The 20395-nt window shown below is 30.3% G+C and overlaps 2 protein-coding genes across 2 annotated transcripts in view; one reads left to right on the top strand and one right to left on the bottom strand.

Moving 5' to 3' along the window:
- The window catches only part of LOC134701523 (tRNA (32-2'-O)-methyltransferase regulator THADA-like), a 259205-nt gene that overhangs the window by 213983 nt on the left and 24827 nt on the right, over nucleotides 1-20395 (top strand). The window contains exon 36 of the mRNA XM_063562672.1: nucleotides 4157-4322. Coding sequence (XP_063418742.1) covers nucleotides 4157-4322 — 166 coding nt within the window. The remainder of the gene's footprint in view (nucleotides 1-4156; nucleotides 4323-20395) is intronic.
- Nucleotides 6844-19381, bottom strand: LOC134701418 (uncharacterized). Its single transcript, XM_063562566.1, has 13 exons — nucleotides 19063-19381; nucleotides 18241-18297; nucleotides 17256-17317; nucleotides 16384-16458; nucleotides 15534-15608; nucleotides 14550-15003; nucleotides 14155-14255; nucleotides 13348-13637; nucleotides 11908-12164; nucleotides 11150-11433; nucleotides 10079-10274; nucleotides 9389-9665; nucleotides 6844-8439 (listed from the first exon to the last, which is right to left on the bottom strand). The coding sequence occupies exons 1-13, from the start codon at nucleotides 19292-19294 to the stop codon at nucleotides 7635-7637; spliced, it is 3165 nt and encodes a 1054-aa protein (XP_063418636.1). The 5' UTR covers nucleotides 19295-19381; the 3' UTR covers nucleotides 6844-7634.

Genomic DNA, 20395 nt, shown 5'->3' with positions numbered 1-20395 from the left:
ATAAAGCAATGATATCAATTTAAATAATTTGTTTTATTTACTTTATGAAGTTAGTTATTTATTGTTTGTATATATATTAACATATTTTTTTTGCCTAAAACAGCAAAATTTATAACATGGAAGTACTATGATGAATTTTTCTTAAAACCTACAAATTGAGATAGAAAATGCATATGTGGTGGAAAAGAGATGCTCTCAGATGATGTAGCATAAGTTGTTACAAATGAATGAAAAAGTCACAATAATAAAAGATTGTAAATTTGGTTAACAATGTTCATTGTTTTAATAATTTATAATTTTAAGAAGACTTTATTTAGTTGAAGACAGGGTTCAATGTTTGTATTTTATCTTTTTTATATTGGTGATGGACACCTAACAAGCTAAACTTCTTTCTCTTAGACCTTTAATTTAACTCATTATTTTTTATTGATAAATCTTTCTGTGAGGGAAAGCTAAAAATGTATTCTCTCTGACATGTTTCACCTGCACTATTGCCTCATTACCTGTTAACATTCCAAAATAGGAGGAGGTCCCCCCCTAAATTAATAGTGTCAATATATCTGACAGTGATTAGATGATGGGTGCTGTTGACTTATCATAAAATCTTGTAATATTGATATATCATTATCCTATTATGAATATTTATTTTATAAACAGGTGATATGTCTGATTATTCACTTGATTTCACAATTAACTGATTGACAGGGGGGGGTAATATCTGTTTAATATTGACAGGGAAATATCTGTTTAACTTTGACAGGTTGACACTGGGTCTCTCATCTGCATCATCAGAAAACAAACACAAATAGTTATTGGTTTATTTTTAATCAGGGGGGTTTCCCAGGTGGATATATTTAATTTTATCCCTTAAAATGAAAGAAGGAAATATAAATTTTAATCAGAGATTTAAATTAAAATTTTATCTTTAATAATAGTATTTCACCTTTTTACACTTACTATGGTAATATGAATAAATAAAATGTATTTTAAGAATAGGTAATTTTTTAACATCTTAGTTTTTTTCAAGTTTATTTTCTGTAGTTCCAAGAAATCCTTGTACATTTAATGTACTATATTTGGTGCTTACCTGCTAAGCTATTGGATTGAATATAGGACAGAAAGTCACAGAATTTTAGGAGAAAGTAAAGATGATCAAAATAGGTTAAAATCAAATCAGGCTCTGCATTTCTGGCTAGAATTTTTTTCTGATATACTTGTCACTGGACAATAAAACAATAATTTTTCCTAATCATCTTAATCAATAAAAAATTGAACATTTTGTATTGGGAATCTGAAGAATAAAATGTTTATATAGGCATCAAAACAATAAATTATTGAGAACATGTAAAATAAACTACTTAATCAAAGTATCAAAAACATGCAACCCTTTCTCTTGCATGCTTCTATACAGAAATGAGAAAAGTTGACATGTCTTTCTGTGTATGGTCACATTGGCTAGTGTTTTAAATCACCCTCTGCATTCAGTCTTATATCTCATTGACATATAATTGTAATAATTGCCACTGGACATTAAAAACAATAGCTCATAATCAATATCATCAGCTTAATTACTAAATCTATTAAACATTTTGAAATAAATTTAGACATGTAGAAATATAAACAATCAAATTACTGGGAACTTTCAAAATAAACTACTAAATCAAAGTATCAAAAGCATGAAATCCTTTCTCTTTCATGCTTCTATACAGAAATGACAGATGATAAACGTGAATATTGAAACACTTCACTTTTTTTATTGACATGAAAAAATATTTTCTGGCTACCATCAGCTGATTACCTGTTAAAAAACACAAAAATAACCAAGACCAGATGTTAACCTGTAAGATCGTAGAGAAAATCGGCAGGGGTTGACAGGTGTTAGGGTTAGCTGTCTCCATGCAGTAATTAATATGTAATGATGATGTTTCACCATGTAAAATCCATTTCTTCCATTTAATTAAAAACATTCATAGGATTCTGATTTTATTGGCATCTTTAAGATGTTTGTAATGACTGTCAAAAAGTAACCATATCATAGTTTGATTGTGAGGCTTTGCGGTTTTTTGGAAAGTGCATTTTTTAATATGATCATGTGAACGCGAACTCGTGCAATCAAGAGCTAAATATTACTTTTCAGTTTGAAGTGCATGATTGAGGGAGGTCACATGTGAAATGATTTTTCATACTTGACAACACTCTATATAACAATATCTTATTGAATAAAAAAATATGTTTGGCACAGAAAAATATACATATGATTCTTGTATATAAAGTTTTTTTATTTAGTTTTCATTGGAAATTCTGGTGTTTTTTTATGTAAAAAATTTAATTTATTATATGATATATATATATTTGCCACTGGACATCAAACAACCAGTCAATTTAAAACAATTTATATTAAATGTATGAATCACTGTTGCAACTAAGGGTTGATAACTTAATATACATTCTTTTTACAACTTATATGGATTTTCCATGTAACTTTGTTTATCTCTTAAATTTATGTTATTATTTTTTTAACAACTTCATTTTCTTTCAATGTTTTATTATAGAGTTATCTCCCTTACCGTTGGTTTTACCTCTGACCATGGAAGTACTATTGAATATTACTTCCATTCTCTGACTCACATTTCATGTTGTTAATTGGATATTAATTACCCACTAATTATCAATAGACAAGACTCTTATATGTTAGTCATAAAATAAATGTCAAATTTATCACACCTTTTGCAGTTCCGCCCCTCTCTCAGATTTCCCCCTCCTGTGGAATCTAACAAAAATTCTCAATAAATGACATAATTATTGGAGAATGTACTCTAATCAATCTCGCCCACCTGTCAGTCACTCCAACTTCATCCCAAACTCGTTAACACCTGGTTACAGGTTAAAAAAATATCAAAAAGTTTGATTTACGATTTTATTAAGTTTATGGCCAATTATAAACAGTTTGACATCAAAATAACAAAAAAATATATTAAATTGATTTCAAATAAACTTTTGAACCCAAATGTGCAAATTGATCTTTTCATTTTCAATCATACTCTGTAATGAAATTTGATGCACAAATGAGAAAGTATACACATATTAAAATAATTTTTATTCAAATGGAGAAGAAAAGGGAAATAAATTTATATTTTAAAAACTCTCATTTACATATGATTTATCCTGAACAAATGGAGGGAAATTAAAAAGACATGATTTTAAACAGTCTCATTTATCATAAATTTATGACATGCTTTTTATGAATTTAACTTGTCTCAGATACTTGTGAATGACATGATGTAGGATGGTGTTCGCAGAATACTGAATAATGAGCAGAATGTGCCATAAAAGGGGGCATAAGAAATGAATTATAAGATAAAGAAGCAAAAAAAAATAATAATAAAGAATAATGCGGAAAAAATGAATATTATAAAGTCATAAGATAAAATTGTACAAATATATTCTTTAAAGAAAGAAAAGATGAACGACAACCCAACTAGACCCTCTTGTAAATTTCACACATCCATGTGAAGGGTAGAATATTGATGATAAAAATCTTATTTAAAATTTATCTTTCAAATCAAATAAATTATTGTCATTTGAATCATGAAGATGTGTGACAAACTGAATCTTAATATAAAAACATGTATATGTTATGACAATTTAGCATAAAAGAAAACAAAAAATTGTTGTAAAATAGTTGAATTTGCAAGGACCCAGGTTGTCAACTTTTAAAAATGACTAATACTTTGATGAAAAGTAGACACCTTTATGTTATCTTAAAAAAAACTGCTTTAAATTTGTCATTTATATAGGAGGTGGGACAGAGAGAAAAAAACACATTGCATGTATATTTTATATAGTCAAAGAAAATCTGCACTTTGTCAAACTTTGAAACTGTTTGAATCCATGAAGATGGTTTTCATTCATAATTATATTTTGGCAATACAGTTATAAAAGACATGCTTAGCATCTCATCTCCAATGCTGTCATTGTATGCTTTATGAGAAAATGTTTAACCTTGAAACAGGACAAAAAAAAAGAACAAAAATCATCAAGTCTGTAGTAATGATGACAATAAATTGTGAGCCTCCTTTTAATTTGAATAACCAAGACAAAGAAGTGTTCTGAAGTTATTTGTTTAATGTTATATATATTATTTCATTTTTTCTAGGGGAAAACAGCAAATGATGATGAAGTGTCAGCTCTACTGCTTCAATGGAAAGACATGCTGCATTACTATAAAGGGACAGAACAACATTATCTGTTACAAGTAGCGGTTATAAAAGTCCTGGACAACAACACAGATCTACTACTCAAAGATTCAACACTATACTGGGGTGAGTACAGACAGACAGACTTGGAACTCATAGCACAACTTTTTATAGCATATTTTTATGAATATATTTTACACTGTTAGGTGAGTACATACAGACATGGAACTTATAGCAAATCTATTTTTACATCACTATGAATATATTTTTATACAGTACAAACAGATGGACAGACATTGGAACTCATAGCACTGCAGTATCAATATATTTTACACTTTTGGGTTAGAACAGACAGACAGACATGGAACTCACAGCACAATATTTTCCACAGCTCTATTTTATCAATAAATTTTACTCTTTTTTACAATACTACATTATGAATATATTTTACACTCTTGGCTTAGTACAGACAGACAGACATGGAACTCAAAAGTACAACAGAAGCAACTTTCAAATCAATTGATGATAATATTTCAGTTTGTTTTCTCAGGATTTTTTTCTAAGAAACGTATAGGGAAAATATGAATGTTAATAATAAACAAGAATTTCAAATTATTCTAGCAATAATTTATATAAGACAAACATTTTTTTAAATATTGAAAATACAGGGATTACTGATGGTAAAGCAATAGCCTAGGCAAAAGATAGAAAAATGCAAATTGGAAGAAAAATTGGAAAATATGATTAGAAAACTTTATATCGTTAAACGGAAAAAAAGCAAAAGCAGGCTAATTTCGTTTAATAAATGGATTAAAGAAAAACCCAGCAGTACCTACTTCATGCTGAGATTGTATCTGGCTACCGCTAGGCACAGTAGAATTATTAATTTGTTTATTTACTCTAAGGTAAAAGATCATTATTCATGATCACAAATTGACAGATAATAACTCGGCTGAAGGTATTGCTATTTTTTTGGCATGTCTGATTGTCCAAGACTAAAACCAGATTGAATAGTTATCCTTGTCAAGAATGAAAATGGTTAATATTACCCATGGTGAAGCCCATGTCAGATTCTCTGACAACTCTCTGATTTATTAAATACTTATGTTTTTATTGTTGTGGAATTGGTAAATGTTCTCACAGATCTTGTATTTCTAAATGATTCACGTTGAGTCATAAGGCGAGAGTGAGTTATCAACACAGTGTTTTCATGGCAACAAAACGTAGAGGTTTTATCTATAGCGATGGCTAATTAATTAGTAAACTGAAATTTAACATACCCTGCCGATGGGAAAATACTTTGTTATGATTTTTTTTTAATTTTTACCTACTACTTAATATTTTGCTTCTCAGGAGGAGATAACTGATTATCAGATAAGGGGAGATCATTATCAGATAAAACTCTATCTTGATATGATAAAAATAATGAAATAAATGTTATCAATTATATATTTATTAGATCTTTGGGAAAATGAAATAAATAGAGATTTAGACATATGTATTTGATAAAATGATGATTATTTATAGGAAAGAAATATATATGAGGATAAAAGTCAATACATTTTAAATCTCTTAGTACATCTTCTAACAATATTTTTCAAACTAATTTTCTCTCAAATTTCTTATGAAATTTTGTATATCTTGTACCAGTCCACCTAATAATCATGCAGAGGGTGATTTATCTCAAATCGTAAATCAATGAAATTTTTGTTTAAAATGATACAAAACAACAAACATTTGAGTATTTGATCACTGCATACTTTATTTTATACTTTGTTGTCGAGCTAAACAAATTCCATAGCAACACATATTTTACAGCTGAAAATAGTAGGAATTTGAAAGTAATTGACTCATGTATACATCACTAAAAAAAAGTATGAAATGGAATTATAATATTCATGTAGTAAAGGATATCTACACTTGAGCAAGTGGATTTTAAGATTTGGCATCAACAGTAACATTCAAATATTTCTAACACCTTGGTTACCAAGCATGTTTTTCCTTAGCAACCACTTCCTAGAAAATTTGAAAAACATACATAAATGTACTACAAAAATTTCAATATTATCCTTAATGATAATACAAGTTTATTATTATGTATAAACAGCTTAGAAACAATATATTTACCCCACAAAAATTCACCAGGTGCACATACATAAATTTCTCCAGAAATTAGCGTGGAAAATTTTATATTTTTTCAAAATGCACATTTTAGGTCATTTTTTTAATTTTTTTTTTTGACTTGAAAAGAGTTTTTTCTATTTAAAATTGACAGAATTCTATCAAATGGTCTCTTTTTACAAATTTAAAGATCATTTTGAGCTATTTATAGGTTTATGGCGTAGTTGGAATAAATTTTGATGATTTTTACCTATAGGGTATTTGGATATATCGGTACCTAAGGGGGGCCCGCTGACTGACCCAAGAGGGGGCCCGCTCCAGTCATGCTTCAATGATTCCCTATATAATCAAACAAATTTTCCCCTTGAAAGGGGGGCCCGCCCCCCCCCCCTGGATCCGCCTATGTATTAGAAATTGTGGGCCATCTTGAGCAATGAACACAAGCAAAATTCTCAAAAATAGAAGTTTTCCATAATTTTGTTCCAAATAACTTCCACTTAATGATTTCATTTTTAGTTATCAGGTTCAGTGTCAAGTTATAGATAAAGTTTGAGTCTGATGTTGATACATTTTATTTTTAGAATACCAAATCTTACCGAAATATTATTTTCCTGACATTTACTCCCAGGTCTTAATTTTGTTTATAAACATTTTGTATGCAAGTTAAAGATCACATATTACAGTTTAAGGTTGAATTTGTCGATATAATGTGTACAAACTGTATTGGAGTTATGTCCCTTTGGAAATGATTAAATTCCTCGAAATACATGTTTCCATTCATGCTTTAACTAAATTCAACTTATTTAATGTTAAAATAGCGAGCATTTTGTTAACTGAATCACAAAATGTTTGGTAAGCACTCAGATTATTAATAAACAATATTCACAGAAAATGTCAGAACAAACCTATGAGCTATATTCAACGCACATTAACATAAACTGTTATTTTCCTGTGGGTATAGTAAAAGATACCAAAATATCAGTTTTCCAGAATTTTTACAGCATGTCAATTTTGCAATTTAAATTTTAGAGGTCTGAGTGAAAACTCAAGTTTCATTAATCAAATAAGCCTCAGGAGATAAATGGCCATAACAATAAGGAATATTGTTTTTCTTATGCATATCTTGTAAAAATTTATTTATGAGTTTGAAGAAAATTAAGTAAAAAAGTTAAACTTTTTGTTTGAAAAGGTGATATCTTAAGAGAAAAAAATCTGTTTAGCAGAACTAGATTGAGAACTATGGTGCTTTCCTTTTGTTGTTTAGTAAATAACTATCACACATTATCAGTTGTAAATAAATGTACATATTTATGCAAATCATGAATTTAAAACATCCATAGCCTCCATAGCGTCAATCAAATTAAGGGCCGGCTCCAAATCTTCATCGTCAAGTGTTTGTTGTGGTCTTGTATTTCTGGTCATAACACACAGACGAGAGAAAAAAGAAGCAATTTGGCTTGGTTGAAGGCATTCATCCGGTTGAAACATTTTGTTTCCATTTTCATCTCTACAAACACGCATGTTTCTAGAGACATCGTCTGCATTGGATTTCCTACCACTTTGTTCACCAGCGTTGAAAATCGCTCTTAGGTAAGTTTTAACATTTTCTGTGAATCTCTGATTTTTTCTATCCTTCTTTATTGCCCAACCCATATCAGAAGATGGTGAACCTGGAGTCAGTTTTGAATCTCTGGACACTGTAGCATGTTCTGCAATGTTCAAGCAGGACTCTTTCCATTTTATTTTGATGTTGTCATAAGTGGAAATTCTATTTAACTTAATTTGGTGGTTTCCCAGTAGTATGTGGGACTCAAGACCAGAGTAAGTCTGGAACACTCTTGAGCAACAAGGTTCTATACATGTGAATATACTATTGGATAATGGTTGCATGGTCTCATTGTGGTTGCTGTCAACAGGTAATTCCACAGCAATAGTATCAGTAACCAAATCATGGGCTTTGAAAGTAATGCTGCCTGCTTCCTTTTTTGGTACAACAAAGTCAGAAATGACAACGATTTCTGTTGCAGACAGTGGGGAAGGACAGATCTTTTTCAATTGCTCTTCTGGCATCACATTCCCACAACCAACTCCAAAAGCTTTAAATGCAATGATCTGCTTTTCTCTGAAAAATTAAAAATAACTTGTGATTACAAATCATACTAATTTAATTTCAAAAAAAGTATAATATTTTTCTAATATATAACAATGAAGTTTATTTGAAAACAATAGATATATCTGTGTTTTTAGTTAACATGAAATGCCAAGTATTCGATGAGTATGGCAAAGCCAGAATTAATCATATATCAAAATTGTTTAGCAGATTTTGAACAGCAAATCCTTGTCCATTCATCTGTGGCAAACATGATGTTATATTATTTTGTTCATTCTTTTTATGTCCCTGTTGAGGTTGACTTTCCTCCTTAAAATAATTGAATATAATATCAATAAGTTTTTCAAGTATACTAATGTAATATTCTAATAAAAAAAATGATAATTTTCATAGGATTTGGACAAATATTTTGAAGGGGTAAATTCTAGCTCATATCTAAGAAAGCATAAATTTTGACAAAAACAATTTTTTTTATATGTAAATTTTCTAAAAAATAAACATGAAAGTCACATTTTTTCAATTTTAATCTAAAAATAATTTAATTTAATTTTCGATGTAACACTTCTTCTGATTGGCTGACATTGTTTTGTTTATCAAATCATAGACATAATATTGTAACGTGACAGAAAAAACATAACAGTCATTCCTTAAATAAATATGATTAATATTTCAGTTATATCTTTAAAGGAAGTTTGAAATTTTATCCCCTCCTCAGGGAAATATTTCACTATGAAATTCTGTCAATGAATTATTTTTTTATCTCAAATTATTACAAACTGTACCCAAACATGATGCATTCAATCTTTAGATTTAGAGCTGAGCATATATACATTTGAATTTAATAATTGAAAGAAATATTTTATTTAATGAAGCTAATTCCAAATTTGGATATATAATTTGTATAAATTTTGGTGTAGTCAGTAAAAAGAGACATTAACAAAATAAAGTGCATTCTATTTACCGTAACTCTATATTTGAGATCTTTGATATTCCTTTCCATGTATTCTTGATCTTATTGGCTTCTCCAGCTACTTGGGAATTTATCTGGACGTGTGCAGATTGACAGCCCATTACACCACCCAAAGAATCTATGGCGTTCTTCATATCGCCTGCTGTTTTAACATTATTCCCAGAAGAAACATATTGACGAATCTTACATCTTAGATGGGCAATCTTGGCATCACAATAGGATTTACCATCCTGCGCCTCACTAAAGTCATATCTCTTTATGGTGATTCCTAAAACAAATATGTCCTTTTTTAAAACAACTGTTCTGTCAATAATTATTATAGGATTCTTTGATTTTTTTAAATGAATTTATTGGTGTATATAAACTTGATCAAGTCATACAAATATTTGGTCTTTTGTAGATAGTTGTCTCATTGGCAATCATACCACATCTTCTTTTTTATAATAAGTCTGAAGAACTTGTTTTTAAGTGTAGACTTAGTCCAGTTAATACACAAATAAATTATGTTTTTTGTATTTCAATAGAAGCAGTAATTTTCTGAACATTGCTATACAAATGTATACTTGACAACATATGTAATTAGTAAGAACAATAGTTTGAAGAATGATCTACATTTCCTTAAAATTCTACAGAAATACAAAAATATATTGTCATTCAATAGAATATATATGCATATCATACCAGTTCTTTCTGAAATCCCATCAAGGGATAACAATGTGTTTCCACAATGATAACAGCCTGCATTATCACTTCTGAGGTAAGCTGTTGTAATACAGGGGAGTTGTTTCATCACTGTTCTTAATGTGTGTTCCAACACAGACACAACAGCAAACCAATCTTGCTTCACCTGGTCAAAGATATGGGTATAGGTCCTATGCTGTAAAATTAAAAGAAAATTAAACAATTTTACTCCATCTCTCATAAGAGTTACACAAATTTTGGACTCACACAATAGTCTTGCCAAAAACTTCATGTACAAAAGTCTTAAGCCTGTAATATTTACCAAAATATATAATTTGATGAGGATGTAAACATTAAAAAAGAATTTCTATCTATTGATAATGAGAACTTTACCTATTATATCTATATCTCAAATATTTCTGATATAACAATACTTTTGATAATAATGAAAAACTAAACCCTATAAGGAAAAGTTTTTTATGAATCTGCATTAAAAATGAATCATGAATAAAGGTCATGGTCAGCATTAAGGTGCCTGACTGACAGGGTCATACAATAATTAAGCTACATAGAGATCCAATTGTATTTTTCTAGGCGAACTTGTATAGTCTTGAATAGATGAAAAGTCTCTGAAATGTACAGCTTTCCAGTTTCAAAAGTAACCTTGTAACAAGAAACGTAGTTGCAATGACTAGAAATAAAAAAAAATGATATACCAGCTTCTTATAATTCACATTCACGAAGTATAATGCATATACTTGTAGGTGTAATTTTCAGTTTCTTGTGTATAATTTGCAGTTTAGTATGTCGTTCATTATCACTGAACTAGTATATATATATTTGTGTAGCAAGCTGAAGGACGCCTCCAGATGCGGGAATTTCTTGCTGCATTGAATACCTATTGGTGACTTTCTGCTGTTGACTGTTTTATGGTCAGGTTGTGGTCTCTTTGAAAAATTCCCCATTTCCATTTTCAATTTTATTTATTCAGGTGATTTCAAGACTTTTTTTTTAATTGTACCTTGTAATAAAGTAACTGATAACATCATCTATGAAAAGCAATGTTAGTACCTTCAAATTTGATTCATCATCTTTGAAAATGCACACACACACATGCCAATTTATGCCTTTTTGTGCATACCAGTCAGACTGTTTTTCCCTAAATGACAAGGGCAGGAATTTCATCGCCCAGTCCATTATAATAAAAACTTCTTCTTTCTTCAAACTGCCTAGAAGAGCTTGTCTACATCTATCTTGATTGGCACAACGAACCAAGTGCTGCTTCCAAGACAAGATATTGCTTTCTCCTACTTCAATATCCTGAAGAAGTTCAGACTTAAGTTCCACTGGAATATCTGCATATGATAAAAGCAATAGATTAGATATTGATTATTATTTGTATTGAATTTGAAAAATTCAATGAACATTAATAAAATACTATGACATGTACATTTAATGAAATAATGTTAGAGAATATTTATTTTCTAATTATTATAAGACATGTATATATAGTGAACAATGACCTTAAAAATATTCACCAAAATAAGTTTAATATTTATAAACTATAAAGAAACCTTTATAAATCAGTTAAGTTTTTGTTCATTAATTGTTTCAAATGTTTTATGTTGAGGCCTTTTATAGCCAATTATATGATGTGGGTTTTTTTTTCTCATTGTTAAAGACCGTATTATTGCCCATTTATTGCTAACACCCATTTCATTTGAACTTTTATGGATAATTATTTTATTTGCAATCATACCACTTCTCCTTATTATTATACAGTACAAAACAAATTAAGCAAACCTGCAATACAGTAAGATAAAACTTACCTTTCTCTTCAGATGTAACTCTTTTGAGATTGATTATAGACCTGGAGAACAGCTCACATCTATCACAAACCATGTTATGACTGTGGGTACATTTATTTTGAAGTGTTTGATCTTTTGGATCAGACAATGCGAACATAATGCAGTGGTCAGGGCACTGGTCAGCTAATGATGTATGCAGTTTAAAGTCAGTTTTTATATATAGTTTAAATAAATGGAGATCTTGCTCAGTCTTCTCTAAATCATTGTGTACTTCAGGGCTAAAATACAAACAAACAAAAATAGCTGCAATAAGTTTTTAAAGTGAACTAAGGTAAAGCTTCTATGAATTTTCATTTAATCTACAACATGTGCAAAATTAAACAAGTGAAACTGTGAATTACTGCTCACTGACAATACACCTGCCTCAACATGCTCAAGTGGATAATTTTTATAGTGTTAAAATATGTAAGTGTGCGGTGATCTGGAAGTTGTTAAGTGATGAAATTGAAAATGCATCATGCAATAAAGCTGACTTATAGAAACCAAATTTCAGAAATCCTTGTATTGTAGTTCCTGAGAAAAAATTTACGCAAAATTTCAATATGGTTATCATGAGTAAATTGATAAAGGTTTCCAGAAAATTCATTTTGCAACACTTAAATCAAGCTCATAAATTGACAGATTAAATCATATTAAGAGATAACTGTATTGTATTTGAATCTTTATGAACGTCCATCAGCAGTTTTACTGTCGCAAATTTAGTTTACCTGGCGACACGTAGAGGAAACAGGTAAACGGTATTTGCCGCCACAGTAAAAGTACCAATGGATGTCCGAAAAGCTTCAAATACAATACAGTTGTCTCTTTTCTAATGCTAAACAAGTTTATAATTAATTTCAATCATTATTTCAGTGTAAAATCTTCATTTAAGAAAATTCCACAAAAAGATGTTATCTTCTTTGGTGCCAACAATAGATGACATCATACATGTAGGTATGCTTCCGGGGACAAACATAAACACTGGGCGTTTTCAGGCTGCTGCTTCAGAATGTAATACAATTTGATAAAAAGAGGATTTTTAGGTGCAACATGCAAGTTTTATGGCTTATTATTGTAGAACTTACATGTCAATACATTCAACAATTCAAAATGTCGGCTTCCTTAGTTACAGACAAGGAGATAGAGAATTTTACGCTAACTGTCTTCCAACCATAACCATTGATACACAATAATTGCATTCAAATTGGCAATTTATTACAGGTACAGCTAGCTGTATGCAATGTGTAGTTGCTAATCATTTATAGATCAATTGTATACAGATTTTCAATTTTTAGTACTGTAAATTGCTACCTGGCTGTCTCTTTGGCAAAATACAACAGTAGTGACATTTTTAAAGAGAATAACGATTAAACTTGACTATTCCTGAGCTTTTATTTTCCATCTATAGAAATAAGAACTTACTCAGTTAAGTAAAGTTTAAGCTGCTTTTTAACTTCATCTAAAGTGTCAAAAGCTGTGGATCCATCAGTGGCAATATTATCTAGGCCTCTCAAACTTGTTCTTTTGGAAGCTGGACAAACCCTCAAAATTTCAAAAAGAGACGATCTAGATAGTGGATCAACATCTGCTTCTTTACAAAAGGCTTGGTACATGTGGACCAAGTTGGCATGGCAAACAGTTCGAACCACTTCTGGTATTAAAATCTTTTCTCCAGTATTCAGTTTCATCTCTTTGGTTCCATATGAGCTGACCTAACAATCAATACAATTAAAAATATACTAGAATTTCATTATGATATATCATGCCAAATTTAGTCCACCCTCCTTGGTGGTATCTAAATGACCCAAAGATAATTACATCTTCACTGTTTGTTATTTCAATAATTTCACAGGGAGTCTTTCAGCTATTTGATCATATTGTTAAGTATGAGAAATGCATGGTATCTAGTTTCATTAACAACATTGGGTGTTAATATACATAACTTACACTGATCTATAGTTATGCCCCTTTACAAATAAAAAAACTGCTGAATTGTCAGTTTCTGCTCTCTGGCTTCAGTTTGCCTCAACCGAATGTTATACACAATACTTATTACCACAAAACTCAGATCCAGTACAAATTTTGGTAGGTTCACTTTCACCGATCTTCAGTTATATCCCTTTATAACTTTATGTGACATGAATGTATCAACTGTGTCCGATATTAAAGACCATCAATCTTAGACAGGACAAAAATGTTACACAAGATGGCATTAAATGTTATATATACCTGATGAAATAGAGGATTGAAGAAGAAATCCAAAGCATGAGCAACCTTCCACTGTGGTAGTCTTTGACGGTTTTGCTTAATTTGTTTTGGAACTTGTGAACCTGAAACAGAAATAGTATGTGAATATTTAAACAAAATCACAGCAGCTGTCATAAATACAGCCTCTTTATAACTAATGAAATCAATATAAAAAGAAGTTCTTCTCGTTACTAGTTACTATAAACCATGGATTCATTCTTTTGCCAAGTGCAGAATTTTAACTGACAACCTCAGTTTTAAAAGCATTGCGATACAGTATTTTTATTACTTAGACCATTTGGCCATAAACTCCTAATCTCTTTTTATATCTAAGAAATTTGTCTTATATACTTATAAGCTATAGGTTTATATAATACCTTCTCCATGCACTGAAGCATGTAGACGTGCCTGGTCTATACCATAAACAGTCAAGCCTGGAATCATTTCCTGTAGTTGTTTCTTGGTGTAATCTTTTGCCAACATTGACAACATCTGTTTTTTCATGTGGCAATCATTGGTATTCTCATACAATTTTACAATTGTGTTTGTTAAATCAGGGACTGGTGAATGCTGTTTCTCCATCTTTATCAACTCCGTTAGCTCACTTGCTTGACCTGGAGCTAAACAATCCATCAATGCTTCAATGGCAGTTGTAGCTTTACGTTTAAGCATACGTTTTGATGAAGGATGTAATGAGGCTATATCTGTTCTGACTTGATATTTCAATGGACTCATCTTACCATTAGACAATAACGACAGGGCAGTGTTGACATCATCTAGAAGAATGTCCCCTTTCTTTTCATCTGTACTCCAGCTAGAAGTTTGAGATAACTATATGAAGAAAAAAGTTACAAAGAACATTTAGTTAACTTTTATGAGTAAGCTAACATGTACAATCTGCTTATAGTAAATATGTTTAATTAACATGACCACAAAATTAATAAGGAGTTTCCTCTTTCAACCTGATCACACACATGCCATGTTAGGTTTCAGTCCAATATGGAATGTCTTAATAATATCCTGAAAGCATTTTATTATAAAAACTACTATTGTTTCTTTTTAGAAATTTGACCTTGATTGACTGTTTCTTTTTAGAAATTTGACCTTGATTGACCTTTATACGTATTGCTTTTTTATTTTATTCAACAAAACATACAATTTTATATATGTTATATAATCTATCTGAAAAGTAACCTTGAAACGTTTTTTTGAACAAGTAACTCTGACCTTGAACTCTGATGTATTCACTTCAAATGAATTTGAATCTTCATCTTCTTATATTAATATATTTTCAAATGACTTTTATTTAATGGTATGAAAATCAAATACAATTCTTTTATTTTATCAAATGTATTACTTACATCTTGACTGAAGGTCATGGAGTCAGTTTCGGCTGTACTGGGCTGTGTTTCTGTCTTTGCAATGGAGTCATCATCCTATAAAAAAATGTTCCGTTAAAAAAAATAACAGTTATACATAACATCATAGATCAATTGATATTTGCTTGCTAAATATCTAGAGGACAATAGCTCTTGTATATTCAGGATGAGACAAATATATATAACCTTGATCTTGACCTCAAATTAGTTATGTTAAATCAGTATGGATTTTTATTTAGGGATAATAATTGCCATTGTTTGTTAAACATATTTTTATACTGTGTTTGAAATATGCCGTTTAGATATGTATTTCATGGCAGGATCTAATAGGAAGTCAATTCTATCAACTTTATCAAATTTTATAAATGCATTTTTGATTTGGGCTTTTTTAAAACAAGCTTTCATAATCAGTAATTGCAGGTAGTTTTGTATGGCGATTTGTAACCATTGTTTCAATGTTTTTTACTTTTGGGCATTGCATAGATCATACCATTTATTTTTGACAGTTTTTTTTTTATATGTTTGGCTGTCACACCATTGTCCTAGATTAACATATATTAAATATGTCACCTTCTTTAATGTCTGTCTTAAATAATGGTTATTGTTCATTGATCCCTGTTATATTCATTTCATCTTAAATTGTTATGATATAAATCTCACTTTCTTAATTGAAATTTCTTATTTTTCATATGAGGGTCTTTATAGCTATTTTTATGGTATGTTTTTTTTTCATTGTTGAAGGCTGTACAATTGCTGACATCATTTTCATTGGATTTTGGCTGGATAGTTGTTTCATTTGCAAACAATCTCCTCTCCTTACTTTTGTACTTACATCTTGACTGAATGTCAGGAAATCAGTATCAGCTGAACTGGGTTGTGTATCTGTCTTTGCAGAAGATTCACCATCCTGTAAAATAATGCTATAATTAACAAATAATCCTTAATAATATGTTGATGTTGTTTGGGACGAGAAAAAATTTAAGAATAAAAAATGAAGTCAATACCATTATTTACTTACTTTCTGACAAGGGTTAATGCCTTTTGTGAAAGTATTTAGAACAAGTTTTTCAATATTTTTTTTTACACTTTTGGACTTTAATGGATATTAACATATACTGTGAAAGTACTTTTCCTCGTGGGGAACCAACTATCTTGGTTTTTGTGGTTGACTTTATCCACAAATTTATGTGTTCAACGAAATAAAACAACTATTTTCCAAATTAAGACATGGAACAAATCTCGATCCCCATGTTCGTTTGACTACTGATATGATGCAAAGAATGTGTATATTGAATATATCGCCAAATCAAAGAAAACTATATTTACAATATTATAGTCACTGGGCAAACGCACTATGAACAACAGACAGGGTTAATACCAATTCAATCTTAAAAACCTAAACTGTACAATTTTTTATCTTTTAGTTATTATAAAAATATATTTAATCAATGAAAGTCAGATTTCCGATATTGATATGCTATGATAAAGTGTTCATTTAATATTCTCATAATAATAAAATGATAATTTCATGCTGGACTTGCTTTTGATAAGAGTTATTTTACATGCGGGTAGAAATATTGTCTGTGTTTCAAATTTTGCTGATTTGCAATAAAATTGTCATAGAATTTTCTGAAATCTTTTTTAAAGTTACCTTTATACAGTTTAAGAAGTGTATAAGTTGGAGCATAGACATATTTTACTTACAATATTCATTATGCTTAAACAGCTAGATGTTTCTGTCTTTTCTTCCTCTGTTGTGTCCAAATCTGAATGCATATAAAAATAAATGAGAAATATTTTATCTCAAAGTAAATGTTAAAGTAAATACAAAATTGGTATTACACAATAGCAACATACAAAATGAATAACAATATAAAACATCTCTATTCATTTTGTTAATCAAATAATTTAGGCATCATATGTTGTTCAGCAGTTGCTATTAGTCTTTTTTAAATGCATTTTAAAAATTAATTTGCATATATATATATATATATATGTGTAGTGCAATTTTTATTCAGAAATCTGCTTGATACCATTGGTTGAATGGCTGTATTAAAATACTTGTTTTAACATTTTTCAAAACTCTCTGAAAGGTTCAACATGTAAAAAATGCCTTGAAAATGAGATTAAATTCCAATAAAACATGACTTATGTACAAAAATTTTAAGCAGTGTGGTTATCATCTAAATTCAAATTGCAAATAATATGTTGCCTCATTGGCACACATACCACATCTTCCTCAGTCTACATTGTTAGCCATTAGTTCGATGCCACAGACTAGTAAAATTTCATACGGACTAGTAAGTTTTTGCAAAACTTTGTTTGGCCTAATAAGAAAAATGTCAGAATATTATGATTAGTCTAAGGACTAGTAGTTGAAAAAGTTTTTTGGTGCAGACTGCAGTTCCTATATCTGTTTCAAGCATGTATGTGAATCATTCCGAGTCTAAATAAATAATAACAATAGGTGTATCTCCAACCTCCCCCTTTTGTGGATTATTTTTTGTTAATTATATAGGAAATCACTGAATCATCAATGAAGTGGGCCTCCTCTTTTGGGAAGTCAGAGGTTCTCTTATAAATAATTATGGATCTGCCACAGCTACCAATTTGAAACAAAATCTTTATAATCTTTAAGATTTTCAACAAAATCTACAAATATATCTGTGAATTTAATATAATTAATTACCTTTTGTATCCTCAATTGTTGAAGGAGCTACTTTTTTGCTGCAACTTCTGCATAATCCTGGAATATAATATTTCAAAATAATGCAAATTACAAACAAGTTTACAAGTTTAATATAATCTAAAGGTTCTTTTGTAAAATTCTGTTGATTCTACTATGTTTGATTTTAACCTCAATGTAACATGAATCAATTCTAAGTACCAGTAATGTGCTTTCATAAAGGGTCATATTTGAGTAGCAAGAGTGTGCTTTCATCATGTTCATAAAAATGGTCATATTGGAGTACCAACAATGTGCTTTCTTTCAAAGGTTACTGTAGTATCTGTTTTTTTTTTTTTATCATTAATCATGTCCAACCATTTATCATGTTCATACCATGATACCTAACTATAAGGTTTGAGTTGATCTCCTTGTTAAAGGCTGCACAGAGACATATGATTGATTACTACCACTTTAATTTGAAGATAGTCATCATGCTCACATGCAATCATATCATATCTTCTCATGAATTATTTATACAGTTATATATACATGTACTGTGAAGTAAAAATAAATGTAAACTTCAGGAAATAAACCTTAGTTTGATCATTTTATGTTGAATGTGAAATTACTGTACTGCAGCACTTAATTCTGGTCAGTTCATAGTCACAATTTTCAAAGCAAAATAATGAGGAATATAACCTTGTATATCCATATTATTATTAATTTATTATCTCTGAAAATTGAATTTTAAGGAAGTACCAAATTTAAACAATATACTATTCTTTACTAGGTTAGAAGGGAAATGCAATACACTAAATAAATCTAAAATCTAAGTTAACTTACCTGTACCTACTGGAAGAAGGACACCAAAAGATTGCAAAACATCCCGACTTTCTTGAACTGTTATACCTCTGTATGCTTTACCATTACCAGAATGAGATGGGTGGCTGCATGTTTTATTTTGTTTAAAGTATATTCCCAGTTTGTAACGATGATGTGGACACACTGTAACATCCCTGTACAAACGATCATCAAATAGGCCGACTCTATACAAAATAAGTTGACCTTCTTTCATAGGTTCACCCAAACTAAAATGCCGGTAAGAGCCTCCTGTTGCAACCCCAACACTCTTTAGGTGACTAGTCACGTCCTTAAAACAACACTTTATTTTGATTGCATCATGTTCATGTGGAAATAAATAATAACATCCACACTCATCAGTTCGAAAAGCTGAAATTCCACATCTGAGTGTGTCGTCTGCCATTTTCGAGGGTTTCTTATCGTCGAGTTGCAAGTTGCGAGTTAAGAAAGTCGAGTTGCGAGTTATAAAAGTCGAGTTGCGAGTTTAGAAAGTCGAGTTGCGAGTTAAGAAAGTCGAGTTGCGAGTTACAAAAGTCGAGTTGCGAGTTACAAAAGTCGAGTTGCGAGTTACAAAAGTCGAGTTGCGAGTTACGAAAGTCGAGTTGCGAGTTAAGAAAGTCGAGTTGCGAGTTAGGAAAGTCGAGTTGCGAGTTACAAAAGTCGAGTTGCGAGTTAGGAAAGTCGAGTTGTGAGTTACAAAAGTCGAGTTGCGAGTTACGAAAGTCGAGTTGCGAGTTACAAAAGTCGAGTTGCGAGTTACAAAAGTCGAGTTGCGAGTTACAAAAGTCGAGTTGCGAGTTACAAAAGTCGAGTTGCGAGTTAAGAAAGTCGAGTTGCGATTTACACAAATATTGTTTACATCGAATTTCAGGTTTGATTCACATTTGAATTTTTTTTTATTTCCATGCAACCGTGAGAGATATGTACAATAAAAGTGAATTATGTGCTAAAATAGAAAACGTGCTTACTTCTTATTTCTATTCCGTAATTGGAGTAAACTAAGGGGATATTTTGAATCCCAACCTTTTCAAGATTTTTATAAATGAATTATAACGGAAATTGATGAGACTGTCATTAAAGTGAGATGGTTAGCGCTATAAAACCAGGTTTAATCCACCATTTTCTACATTTGAAAATGCCTGTACCAAGTCAGGAATATGACAGTTTTTGTCTATTCTTTTTTGATGCGTTTTGTTATTTGATTTTGCCATGTATGTGATTATGGACTTTCCAAATTGATTTTCCTCTATAAAGTTCAGTATTTTTATGATTTTACTGTTTACCGGATGCATTTAATGAAACCCCAGATGCTGTT

This window comes from Mytilus trossulus, unplaced genomic scaffold (genome assembly GCF_036588685.1).
Source record: "Mytilus trossulus isolate FHL-02 unplaced genomic scaffold, PNRI_Mtr1.1.1.hap1 h1tg000244l__unscaffolded, whole genome shotgun sequence".
In the NCBI taxonomy this organism is placed as follows: domain Eukaryota; kingdom Metazoa; phylum Mollusca; class Bivalvia; order Mytilida; family Mytilidae; genus Mytilus; species Mytilus trossulus.
This window is presented reverse-complemented; position numbering and strand designations above follow the sequence as displayed.

What these genes read in the sequence shown, in the direction of transcription:
- LOC134701418 (XM_063562566.1), bottom strand. Translation starts at nt 19,294, where the DNA reads ATGAAAGAAGGTCAACTTATTTTGTATAGAGTCGGCCTATTTGATGAT. An exon ending in TCAATCCTCTATTTCATCAG is followed by an intron (nt 13,638 to 14,154) that starts GTATATATAACA and finishes ATTGATTGTTAG; the next exon opens with GTCAGCTCATATGGAACCAA. An exon ending in ATCTCAAATATAGAGTTACG is followed by an intron (nt 8,440 to 9,388) that starts GTAAATAGAATG and finishes TTAATTTTTCAG; the next exon opens with AGAAAAGCAGATCATTGCAT.